Source organism: Schistocerca gregaria, chromosome 4, assembly GCF_023897955.1.
Source record: "Schistocerca gregaria isolate iqSchGreg1 chromosome 4, iqSchGreg1.2, whole genome shotgun sequence".
Taxonomy (NCBI): Eukaryota; Metazoa; Arthropoda; class Insecta; order Orthoptera; family Acrididae; genus Schistocerca; species Schistocerca gregaria.
Window position 1 is genome coordinate 201,104,023 of NC_064923.1, and position 12,913 is coordinate 201,116,935.

Consider the following 12,913-nt stretch of genomic DNA (forward strand, 5'->3'; position numbering starts at 1 on the left):
GCAAACTGGTAAACCTGTTACAATCAGTGGTGGTGTGGCAAGTGTTCTCTGTGTACATATCAAAACCTTAACACTGCCGAGGTATGTCTTTCTGATGGATCCGATCAGTCAGAACAATGTCCTCTACAGGTTACAAATTCATATGAAAAGTAGTATAAGTAGGACAGATATGGTGGAAAAGAAGTTGTGTGTGACAGTATTTATAGATAATTTTAGGCAAAGTGATTCCATGTTGAACAATAGTTGACACCTGCCAAGTGTCAGAAGGTAATAGAGGATGAATTTCAGCATTAGAATCAGTTCGCAAGTAAGAAGAATAAGCAACTGTCAGTAAGGGAAATTTGTGAAATCACGCCACTACTCAGAAAACAGTTATATGATAAGTTAGCATACTTGTCCAATTCAGAGCGAATTCTTCTGTGCTCAGTTTTGCTTGGTTGCTCAAGGAATAGCAATATTGGCAGTAACCAACCTTGCACAACATGAAATTTCAACTGCAGACACTCGGCCAGTTGCTCATGCTCGGAAACCTTAAAGACCATGTAGACTTCCATTTCACTTACAATCAGCTACTGAGGATAATATCCAACAACAATTGGCTGCACGGAAAATACAACCGTATGGAAGCCATCAGTCATCATCAACCATGGTTATGCAAAAAATGTCAATCAATGGTGAGAAGATCTATTGTCTATGCGTTGATATGACAGTGGTAAATAAGGTAACTACATCTGATGCTTACCTTCTACTCTGTATCTAGAAAACACTGAACACATTAGCGAATAGCGAATTGAAGGTATTTCAACACCCTCGGTATGTGTACTTGTTACCAAAAAAATTCTGCACCCAAGGCTGGCCAAAAACAACTTTTGTGGTTCCCTCAGTGTTGTATGAGTTTTTAAGAATGCCTTTTGGCCTCAGAAATGGGCTTCCAACCTTGCAAAGTTTTGCTGACTTTTTGCTACATAAAAAGGACTGAAGTCTACTCTGTGTCTGGAATATTTAGATAATTTTTTATATTTTGAAGTACCGTTGAGGAACATATGGAGAGGTTGAAAATGTATTGTAAAGATTACAGTGTGCACATTTATGTCTGAAGATAGAAAAGTGTACTTTTGCACAGTCTTAGTTGCAGTACCAGGAGCATATTATCTGTTCACATGGGTTTAAACCAGACCCTCAGTTAAATGAAGTAGTTGAGAGTTTTCCAGTACCCACTAATGTTAAGGTGTTGCAATCTTGTCTAGGAATAGCCAATTATTATCTTAACTTTGTGAAGGATTATGCTCTGGTAGCTAAGCCATTAACTAAGTTGCTAAAGAAAGATACAGAGATTGAGTGGATAGAAGAATGCGAGTTAGCTATCAGAAAAATTAAAGATGCCTTGACAAGTTTGTCTTTATTAACACATCCAGATTTTAAAAAATCTTTCACCCTTTCAACAGACACCTTGAATTTTGGTGTCAGGGCTGTTCTTAGTGAAGAATATATTTGTGAGGAAAGATATATAGGCTATGCTACCCAGCAGTGACCAATTTACAGTACAATCAAAAAACTGTGGTTACCGACCGCACTGCTCTTTTGTGAAAGCAAGTTTAAATAACCGCAGAAGTCATTTAACCTGTTGAGCATTAACATTGTTCAAATATGATTATGATGTAAGTCACAAACCAGGCCATTTGCACCAAAATTCCAAAGCTCTAAGTTGCAAAGGCAGATTGTTTCAAACCGATGCTGCTTTAATAGAAGAACTGAGAGAAGCACAGGAGATCTATGTAGAGTGTCACCAGTGTGCTTCCCTTCCAGATTTTGTTACAGGAGATGGTATTTTATACTGCAAGACCGCCTTTCACAGCAAGGCAGTAAATACTCAAGTGTTGCAACCATGTATAATAGCTCAGTACAATGAGAGGTCACAGGCATGCCACAGCTGATGGAGAACCACAAATGCTACAGCAGCCACAGTTTTTGGCACAATGGCAGACAGAATGATGCTTGGAAGTACAATCTTCTTTTTACAAAAGTAAATAAATAAATAAATAAAGTAAAAGACAAAGCCACACCACAAAGGAATTATCCAAACGAGGCAGAAATCAGTAGATGTGATGTACATGTACAGAAAAACAAATGATTGCAGTTTCAGAAAAACTGGATGATTTATTCGAGAGAAAGAACTTCACAAATTAAGCCAGGCAATAACACATTGATCCACCTCTGCCCCTTATGCAAGAGTTATTCAGTTTGGCACTGACAGAGAGAGTTTGCTGGATGTCCTCCTGAGGGATACCATGCCAAATTCTGTCCAATTGATGCATTAGATCATCAAAAACCTGAGTTGGTTGGAGGGATCTGCCCATTATGCTCCCACTGTTCTCAATTGAGTAGAGATCTGGCAACTTTGCTGGCCAAGGTAGGTTTTTGCAAGCATGAAGATAAGCAATAGAAACTCTCATCATGTGGGAGCAGGCATTATCTCACTGAAATGTAAACCCAGGATGGCTTGTCATGAAGGACAACAAAACGGGTGTAGTATATTGTTGACATACCACTGTGCTGTAAAGGTGCGACAGATGACAAACCACAGGGGTCCAACTATAAAATGAAATGGCACATCAAACTGCCACTCCTGGCCATATGGCGGGCAGAACAGATTGCTATATCATTGCTGTCCAAGTCATCTCCAGACACGTCTTCTGGCTAAAATATCTTTGAGTGGAGTAGAATTGTTATCAGTGATGAGTCCTGCTTTGAACTCAGACCCAATGACCAGCAAAGAAGTGACTGGAGATGCCCCTTATAGTGGTGGAATACCAGCCTGACTGTCGCTGGCCATGCGGCCCAACAACCAGGAGTGATGGTCTAAGTATGCCATTTTATTTTATAGCAAGTCCCCTTCGGTTGCCATTCATGGCACCCTCACAGTACAGTGGTACATTGATGAAATTATATGCCCTGTTTTGTTTCCCTTCATGGCAAGCCACCCTGTGCTTACATTTCAGCAATATACTGTCTGCGCACACACACACCAAGAGTTTCTAGTGCTTATATTTGTGCTTGCCAAGGCCAACACGGTAACTGGATCTCTCCCGAACGGAGAACATTTGTAGCATTATGAGCAGGACCCTCTAACCAGCTCAGAATTTTGACATTCTAATTTGCCAATTGGAACAATTTAGCATGACATCCCTCATGAGGACATTCAACACCCCTATCAATCAACATCAAGCCCAGTAAATGCTTGTATAAGGGTCAGAGGTAGTCCAACATATCATGGACTTGCTCAGTTTGTGAAGATCTTTCTCTTGAATAAATCATCCAGTTATTTTGAAATTGTATCATTTGTTTGCTGTACACGTACATCACAGCTACTAATTTCCACCCCATTTGGATAATTCCTTTGTGGTGTGTCTTTCTATCTTATAATGTAAATACAGAACTGCTTGCCTTGTACCCAGGGGCACCACCACCAAGAACCCATATCCCTGTGGAAACTTCCTGAATCTACTAAATCACTTCAAAACATAGCATTAGATATTTGCAGGACTGTTCCCACAAAGTACCCAAAACAATAAACATAGTCTATCTATCATTGATCACGGTTCTAGGTACCCAATTCTGTATCAGTTGCAAACATGACTGTACAAACGGTAGCATGTGCCTTTGTCAATCATTCAGTTTTGCCATTCACAAGTCCTAATACTATTTTGACTGATCAGGGGACTAATTTCATGTCCATTGTGTTCGTACATGTGTGCAATTGTTGTGAATCAAAAGGTGGAAGACTACCCCTTTCCATCCTAAATCCAATGGCTGTCCTGAATGTGTGCATCAATCGACAGTTTGAATGCTGTCTCGCTATGTGAACTGTTTGCACAGCTATTGGAACAGATACATAGCTTATGTAGCTTCAGCGTACAACAGTTGTATACACAGGTCAACTGGATGTATGCTATCTATATGAGGCAGTATACCTACAGCCTATAAGTTCCCTGCTTGAACTTGACAAACTACTGCCTGGTGTAGACCTGGCCGAAGTTAAAGGATTAGCACCAAGGCTATCTGAAAGCAAGCAAAACAAAATAATTTTAACGCTACTGGGAAAACGATACAACAAAGTAATAAAGGAGCTTTGCTTTCCCAGTGTAAACTGAGAGATCCAGTTTTGCTTTGCTTATGAAAGAAAAGACTAAGAAATGCACGTCTCAATATGAAGGCCCTTAGTCTATCACACAATTGACCTCTTCTGTTAGTGCAGAAATTCAACTGTCTGACCATCATGTGGCAGTTCATTTTGACCAGTTAAAGCCGAATCATGGTCAAGCTCTGTTGCCTCCTGCAGTGTCACGTAGCTCAATGCTAAATATTTGACCACAAGTTAAAGGTCTTGTCATAAAAAATAGTCAGGAAGAAAAATTACAAGTTCTCACCAGCGCGGTCTAGATATGCCTCACGCACGTGCGATGGCACCTATCTTATTCAATGTAAACTCTTATTCACTGTATAAGAGATTACTTTCTTGTAAGCACTTTAAACATTTATATCGTCACTTTTAAATTTCTGATCTCATTATTTTGCTCATTCTCATTCACTATATAAGTAATTACTTTCCCATAAGCCCTTTAAACATTTATGTCATCACTTTCAAGTCTCTTATCTCATTATTTTGCTTTTACTATAACATATCTTGTACTACCACACTGTGCGCTTACATTTTACCATACAACTCAGGCAGCTCCCTAGATAGCAAAACCAGGACTTTCACAAAAAGGAAAGCGGACTTCAACTGAAAACTGGCTTCAATAACCTGATACTATCCCCTTATATTAAAAATACAAAATGCAGGATGGCTAACTGAATCACAAAATTCGTGTCCAGAACAACACCAGTGAAACACATCACATCCAAAAATGAGATCACTTCTCAACATTGTTACAACTCTAACGAAGTAAACAGCTCCCTATATGCACAAAACAAGATACAATGTAAATTTCTCTTGTCAACTAATATTTTTATCTCCTGATCTCAACCTGCAAGGGTGCCTCCTTATTAACTCCTCAAGCGTGACACTGGTCTTTATTTAATAGCATCTGTAGCATGACATCTGTTGTGCATGACTGAGTGCTATATCCCTCCTATACTGCAAATACTATATCTAATAAAGCACTGGAAATAACATTGTGAAAAAAAAAGGGTGAACACTTAAAACTATAAAGATTTAATAGGCTAAATCACTTTAGGCACAAAGAGTTTTAGTCATGTGATAAAAGTTAATGGTTTACAAGTATTTATGAGAGTGATGAAGCTCAGAGCAAGGCACAATACATAATGCAGGGTTTGCAGGACAAGTCTTGCATCTGTATGATGTTTCTCTACTTTCCTGTTTTGTTGAATACAGCACACGTCTCCTTCACCCCACTCTTCTGGTTTTTGTTGCTGTTCTGGGAAGTGTCTACAAGTAAGATCATCAGAGGGCCTTTTTTTGCTTCTGTTCAGTGGCACTGTGGTGTAATTAGTTATGAGCTCATTTATCAGTTTCACTCGTAACTCTAAATGGTCTTTCTTATTTCCTTTCTGACAACAAAATAAGTAAGCGTTTAGAACAGCCACATTTAACAAGCAAGTAAAAAGTTTTTTGTACCAAATCTTGCTTTGCTCTCTTCCCACAAGAACAGATACCAAAGACTGGTCTTTCAAGTCCACTCTCCCCATATTCTGGTTGTAGTAAGAAATTCAGAGTGGTATCTGGGCCACTTGTACTTCTCCCTCTTTTCCTCTTCTCTGCACATGTATTTTTGTTGCAGCATGCTTTTCTGCTAGCATTGTGATTTACTTTTTGTCCTTCCATTTCAGAGACATCAATTTCCTCTTTTGTGCACTGATGATCTGTCCTTTTTGTAATTTCCTACTTACAGTATGTGGCATTCCTTTCCTGCAAGTTGTGGTGTTCCTATTGCATCAGTATTTGTGTCCACAAGTTTTTTGATCAGCTCATGACTTGCATGTATCTCTTCCTGTGTACAAAATAAAGATCCATAAATACCAGTTCTTGTCAAACACTCTCAAAATGTTTCATCCCAAAGTATGCTGCTTCCACGAGAGTCTCCCTGTCCACAGTAACAAGGATTCGTCAACATTTATGTTATTTTGTTTCTCATAAGCTCCTGTTGTCAGCAAAATGTAGGAATCTCAGTAGGAGGTGAAATCTTTCTTCACTCATAACATTATGGAAAAAGGGCATTTCTAGCACTTCTTTCTGGTAAAATACATTTTAGCTGATCTTTTAGACAATATTCCCATCAGTAAAAATAGAGCTAAAGGAACTCATCAGTTAGAAACTACTTTACAAATTGTGGTTTCTTCAAAGAAAAACATTTTTTTTTTTCATTTCCCTCGTGTAAGAATGTTCCGCATATTTAAACAATGGAAAATCCAGGATGGAATGTAACAATTATGAGAAGGAAAGTTGTTATTCACCATATAGCGGAGATGATTAGTTGCAGATAGGCAGAGTGTTGTGCCTATCTGGGACTCGGCATCTCTGCTATATGATGAATAGGAACTTTCCTTCTCATAATTGTTTCTGCATGTTTATTTGTTTCTTTGTTAGTCATTTCTATTATTTCATTGTCAAAGAACAATACAAAGTAAGCTAATGGTACTGCATTACTGGGAATTCAGAATTTCAGCCTAGCTTCAGCAGTGCTTGAAGTAAATGCAGCTGATGCAGCATCCTGCACAGTCAGTTCGTCAGCTAAAGAATCATCAGTACACAAAAAAATCTTGTCGTCTTCATTATCACTGTCCATCAATAGTCGCAGAACATCTTCAGTCATCAGCATGCACATGAAGAGAACAATTGTGTAACCTACGTGAGTAACAAATTTGGATTCTGTCAACATTAAGCTAAGAAATGTATGACACTGCCATGTAGCAGCCATCTTTCTAACTGCCTTGTCGGAGAGGAAATACATATTCGAAAAGTGCAGAGGGCATATGATGTCACACACAGTGAGCGAAAGTGCTTAGCAACTTCCAATGAACTTTACACCTTATTTAAAACCTTTTCTACACTGCCATGTAGTGGCCATCTCTGCCTTGGCAGAGAAGGAATACATATTCGAAAAGCGCAGACGTCATATGATGTCGCACACATTGAGCGAAATTGCTTAGCAACTTCCAATGAACTTTACACCTTATCTAAACTTTTTCTCGTTTATAGTTCCATAAAATAATGAGAGAGGAACAGTTTATTGCTTAGTAAATGTTCGCATTTTTAGCTTCAAGCATGATGTAATTTGTTGTCTCTTCACTACCGGTATGTTTCTTTCAGATTTTGAAACTGTTTTACACATGGAAGTTCGAGTCTTTACGGAATCGCAGTTGTAGGGGGGGTTATTGGTTCAACTGAAGACTATTGTCCCTCTCCAGAAGAATGACTAAATAACAAAGATAAGGTGATGGATTTTACAAAATATGTCCTTTTAAACAATGTATTTTTACAAGTTTTTATTTAAAAATATATTAAGTAGTGATATTTAAGTAGTGAACATAGACATATTGGTACTAAAAATAGACAATTTAAAAAATTCTAGTTGAGTAAAAGTTATTAGCAAAAATACCTTGAAGTGATGTACGACTGACTGTGTCGAAATTTGCTGTTGTTAATTCAGAACATTGCACGAATGCAACTAGTGGCAGTGACTTTTGCAAATTAGCACTGAAACTCTCGTGCTTTATGCTCTATTTCCAAGTGTGCGCTCTTTTATTTGACGGTCTGCACAGTACTTATTTCACTAAGGGGTTTTCTACCTTTATTCAACTGTTTAAAAGTAAAAGTACTACTAAATTCATCAATACATTTGAAGAAAAGTCTTTATTTTATTTTATTCTGTAACCCCTGTACTTCATGCTTCTTGGAACTACCGCCCATCAAAAAGATCCAACAGTGTGTTGTATTGTAGACAGTAGCCATTATGCAGTGAACAGTCAATGTTTTCGACATGATCCATGCCCAACACAGGGTGAAGTGAGAAAAACTATTATAAATGTAGTGTAGTGTTGCAAATGGAAAAAAATGCAAACAGGAGACTGCATTAAAAGAATGGTGAATAATTACTTACTACCAACAATTGTATAAACACTGCAAAATGAGATACAGTTACAAATGTCTAAAATATCATTTATCTCCTCCTGTTTTAATAATTGTGTTACAACAGCCTTGATTTAATATCATACCTACTCAAGGTCATTGCCACCCCGCTCGAAGAAATGGCCATGCAAGCATTCACAAGCTACAGATTTATTGACACAAGATTGCAGATTACCCCATGGTAAAACTGACAGCTAGCTTTAACTTCTTCACTCATAACATTACGTCAGTTTGTCTCCATTGAGCAGTCATTTAGCGCCATACATCTGTTCGATATATATCAGTACAAGTCATTACTCTTCATGACTATGACATCTTGTTTTCATCTGCTGCCAACTACAACAATCCAACAGTTGATATAGTAGTACTAAACTGAATATGAATGTCTCTATAAAACTCTTTATCAAAACTTATTACTTTTGTGTATTTCTACCACAGTATCTGATCTGTACTTTAGGCCAGACTTCGAAGCAATAAATTCTGAAGTCTCTCCCCAATTCACACACTGCAGCACCAATCAGTTTCCTGGGATTCCCACCTCATGCGACACCTCGACAAGTATGAACCAATTACAAATTATTGCGTAAATACTGGATCACCAAGGGGTATTACGTGTATAACATGTAGATTCCCCGTTGAATATATGAAAGCTATTCGAAACAGCATGGACGGTTTAAACTGATAGTGTATCAATATGGGTATGGTACTGAAACAGTTTTAAACAATCATGGTTTTTAAATAAAATTTACGGTTTTTTCCCAGTCCTTTTCCATTTTTGAAAATTCTAGGTTTTGAAGACTTCAAGGTTCACTAGGCATCCTGTAACATTTGAGTTCTAAATTTCATGTATCATAAATATAAAAAATTACAATAGCCCAACTGCCATGTGTTTCCTTTGGAAGTCACCCACTCCAACAATGCCATGCACTTTTCTCTACTCTTTAATTTGAACAACACCATTTATGTGTGCAGATTAGAAAGATTTTTCTCCCTGAGATATGAAAAGTAACTCACATGTCATCTTTCAAATGCAATACAACACTACATTCTTTAAGGTCAGGGTAAAATCAGACATCTTTTTAATGTTTTTCTGTGGTTTCTCACAATTTCAATAACTCCCGTTTTGTGTTCTCAAGACCACCATCTACAATCACACATTTTTGTTAGAAAATGTTACATCATCCTAACAAAAACAGCTGTCATGCACACTCAACTGGAAGTTTTTTGTGAGAAGGTAACCATCTCAATTCTGTCAAAAATGCCTAACAAAACATGTTTTAATGGTTGTGTGTTTTTTATTGTGTTTCTGTTCAATATTTACTTACCTTTTTATCTGTTGGTTAACTATACTAGTATAGTATAGTTCGTAAACTTACGTTTAGGGAGGAGCACTCAGTTTATGAAGTAAAGCTACCACAAAAACTATTTGGCCCAAAAATTTGATTTTTACACATCTTCTTGACTGATACCTTCACCCCATAAATGACTTAATTTTGTTTCGATGTTAAACGCAGTTACTGTGCAGCATTAAATGTAGTAAACCATTGCACGAAATTTTGAAGAGTTTGCAGAGGTAAAAGTCCATAGCGTATACTTTCCTTATGGTCGATTTTAGTTGCCACAATGTTGAGATTGAAATGTGGACAAGATACCTAAATTTCATATAAAATTTACTGTATAACAATATCTTATTTAATGTAAGTACCAAATAGGTGTCGTATGTAATATAGAGAAATATTCCATCTTTGGCGACCGTTATAAAAGTTTTATTTACACCAGAGTCATTCCGCTTTTTTCTAAAAAGTTCTGATTAAAAAAAAATGTTGGTGAAGTACACAAAACTGAATTGTGGACGTAATAAAACCTAGAAACTAAAATATATTGTCAGTGAGGCGCAGTGCGCAAACAATTTGTGTTTGTCACAACGGACAGCAAATACTTACCAAAACATAGATCAGTCGACGAAAACATTGAATATGATGATGTTGCCAAAGCAGCAAAGCAAAGAATTGTGTCAGACAATCAAGTAGCTCAGCAACGTATGAGCCGAAATTCTGCTCTAAATAATACTTTTAGTACGGTCAAAAAAGGATATATCTCAATATGAATAACAAAACAGTGACTGCGGAAGAGAAAATATACAAACAAAACAGATAACATTAATATTGTATGTGTGCCTTTCCATTGTTTTTAACTGCTGTGAAAAGAAATATTGGAGGACAAAATTAGAAAAACCGAAAACTTATTATGATTATAATGAAGAGGAAAAGCACTAGAAATTTCAAAAAATTACATTCAAACGAATAAAATTCATGAAGTAAGACACTTTGATATTGTTTTTAAATAAAGAAAATATTAAGCACCAAACAAGGTTTGAACTGAGAACCTTAACCATTAGGCTAACGCAGCTTCACGTTCAATGATACTCCTAGAGGACTCTATAATATCATGCAAAATACCGACAAACACTTGGTATGACTATGAATTACTCACGTTTCATTGAAGTGCAATAGGAAATAAACAATTACCGCTGTTATTTATTGCGAAAAAGCGATTTCTTGAGAATGATACAAACACCTTTCCTTGCTATCGCCTGAATTAGGAGGCTTATTGCTTGTTTGGTTTAATTAATTAATAGAATATGAAGCAATTGGTATAAAGAATGTTTTTTTCAAACTCTCTATAAAAGAAAGTCTGTTATCAAGACATTGCTCTTGTTCAATTACGTTATTTATGACTAAACGTTTCTAAAACTGAAGACACTCGTCTGTTCTCTGCACTGCAGTCGAGCTCTGGCAAAGTCGTTCTCTGTTCATTGGTTGACTGTGTTTTGTGACGTCAGATGCGCACGACGAACCTAAACTCCATCATAAATGACGCGCACTATAGTGGATATAGAATAAAAATCAATGGGCACATACTAGTAGGATCATGTCTGATGATCTGCTCCTAGTCAATATGAAAGTATTACTTTTATCTTTTTAAGGTGGTAAATTAATTATGGAAAATCCTGATTACCTGCAGTAAAAACTAAAATGTAATAAACTGATTGAAACAGTTGTGAGTTAAGCCAGTGAGATAAAATAGTAATACAATTAAAATACTTTGAAGCAAATAAGTAATTATAATTTTTAAACACTTAATATTAAAATCAGATCATCTCAAAAAATCGCTTAATAAATTGCTTATTTGCCATGTATCAATACGACCATCTTTGTTTTTAATCTTGACTTAGAAATTATAAAATTAAAGTAAAAACATTAAACCCCTGTGCAACAAGTTCAGAGGGTTACATTGGAGAAATTCACGCAATAGTGTGGATTTGGTCACAGAGGGACCAGCAACATTCGTACAGCCAATTTATTCCTTTTAGTATCTAAAGAAATTGTAATCATAAGGCAAAAACCTTCCTTAAAGAGCATCTGGCCCCTCACACTTATCAACAATGAAAAAGTTATTTAAAAAATTAAAAAAATTAAAAAAGGAGGAAAAATTACCACCTTCCCATGCAGGCAGCATCTGATGCTGAGTAAGTGCTTCAAATGCTTCATAACAGTGAACATCCTTACAGAGAGCTTCTTTATAACAAGCCACAGCTAAGGCTCTGTTATCCATCTCCTCACATACACGTCCTTTCAACAACAAAACTGCACTCTGTACCTAAAATGGAAAAAAATTAGACAATTAGTATGAGGTGGCGCACCAAATGTTTGCAGCATTATGATAATATCTTGACAGCTATTTTATAATAGCAAGCTAATTTGTGGGCTGCAGCTTAGTAGTACACATAAATTCACAACTCCTTTATGCATTCATGTTGACGTCACATCTTCTCAAACTATTTACAGAGCCATAGATTAGTAGAAATAAAGAGAAATTCTCCCATTGATTTGTATAAATTAAACAGAGAAAGGAATAATAGAAATTTAAGGTTCAGGAGGTATCTATAGCCTCATGCATACGTCAGACAGTAAAATGAGGTCCATAAAAAGTAGGTTGTCGCCACCTTTGCTAGTGGCCAAAACAGTACGAAACAAAAGGGATATTGGTTCCAATATCCCGCCGGTAGTAAGGTAATTAGAGACTAAACAAAGGAACACTAGTACCACACTCTCAAAAATATGACAGGAAACTAGTTTTTCCATTTCATCAGCAAACCTATCACTTTTAAATAACTTTTATTATGGCAGGATTGTGATTTCTCACTCATTTATCAGATTATAATTATTACTTAAATTAGATGAAAAAGCTTCTTATGTATTTTTAAACTTATGTACAATACGAAAATGAATAAACCCAACAGATATGTGCCCACTATTGGAATAGAAACAGGACAAAGCAGAAAAACACAATGGAAAGGGACATTTGATTCGTAACTTACAATATCGGCAGCTGCTATGCCAAAGAAGGATGAATGTTACAATCAGAAATTAGCCACAGTCTTGTTCAAAGAATAATCCTGGCATTCAAAAAGAAGCGATTTAGAGAAAGCACAGAAAAAATTGGGAGGATCAATGGGGATGTTAGTACCACTCCTTCGAAATGTCTAGTGTCTTCTGCTGCCACTTCAATTCACAATAAATTGCCTTAAGGAAGTTCTGCAAATGAACAAGTCACTGAGATTCTCAGGCTAAGTAATAAAATGAGATAAAGTTTCAGAAGTAACAACAAACTGAACACTCAAGAATCAAATTCCAGAGTAATTGTAATTATTTTTTTGGATTGACATGACAAAATTAAACATTTGTTTTGGAGAGTAATTCT

The 12,913-nt window shown here is 36.6% G+C and overlaps 1 protein-coding gene across 1 annotated transcript in view; it reads right to left on the reverse strand.

Moving 5' to 3' along the window:
- LOC126266631 (cell division cycle protein 16 homolog) overlaps positions 1 to 12,913 on the reverse strand; it is a 175,557-nt gene that overhangs the window by 120,998 nt on the left and 41,646 nt on the right. Inside the window, exon 4 of the mRNA XM_049970989.1 lies at positions 11,650 to 11,809. Within this exon, the coding sequence (XP_049826946.1) occupies positions 11,650 to 11,809 (160 nt within the window). The remainder of the gene's footprint in view (positions 1 to 11,649; positions 11,810 to 12,913) is intronic.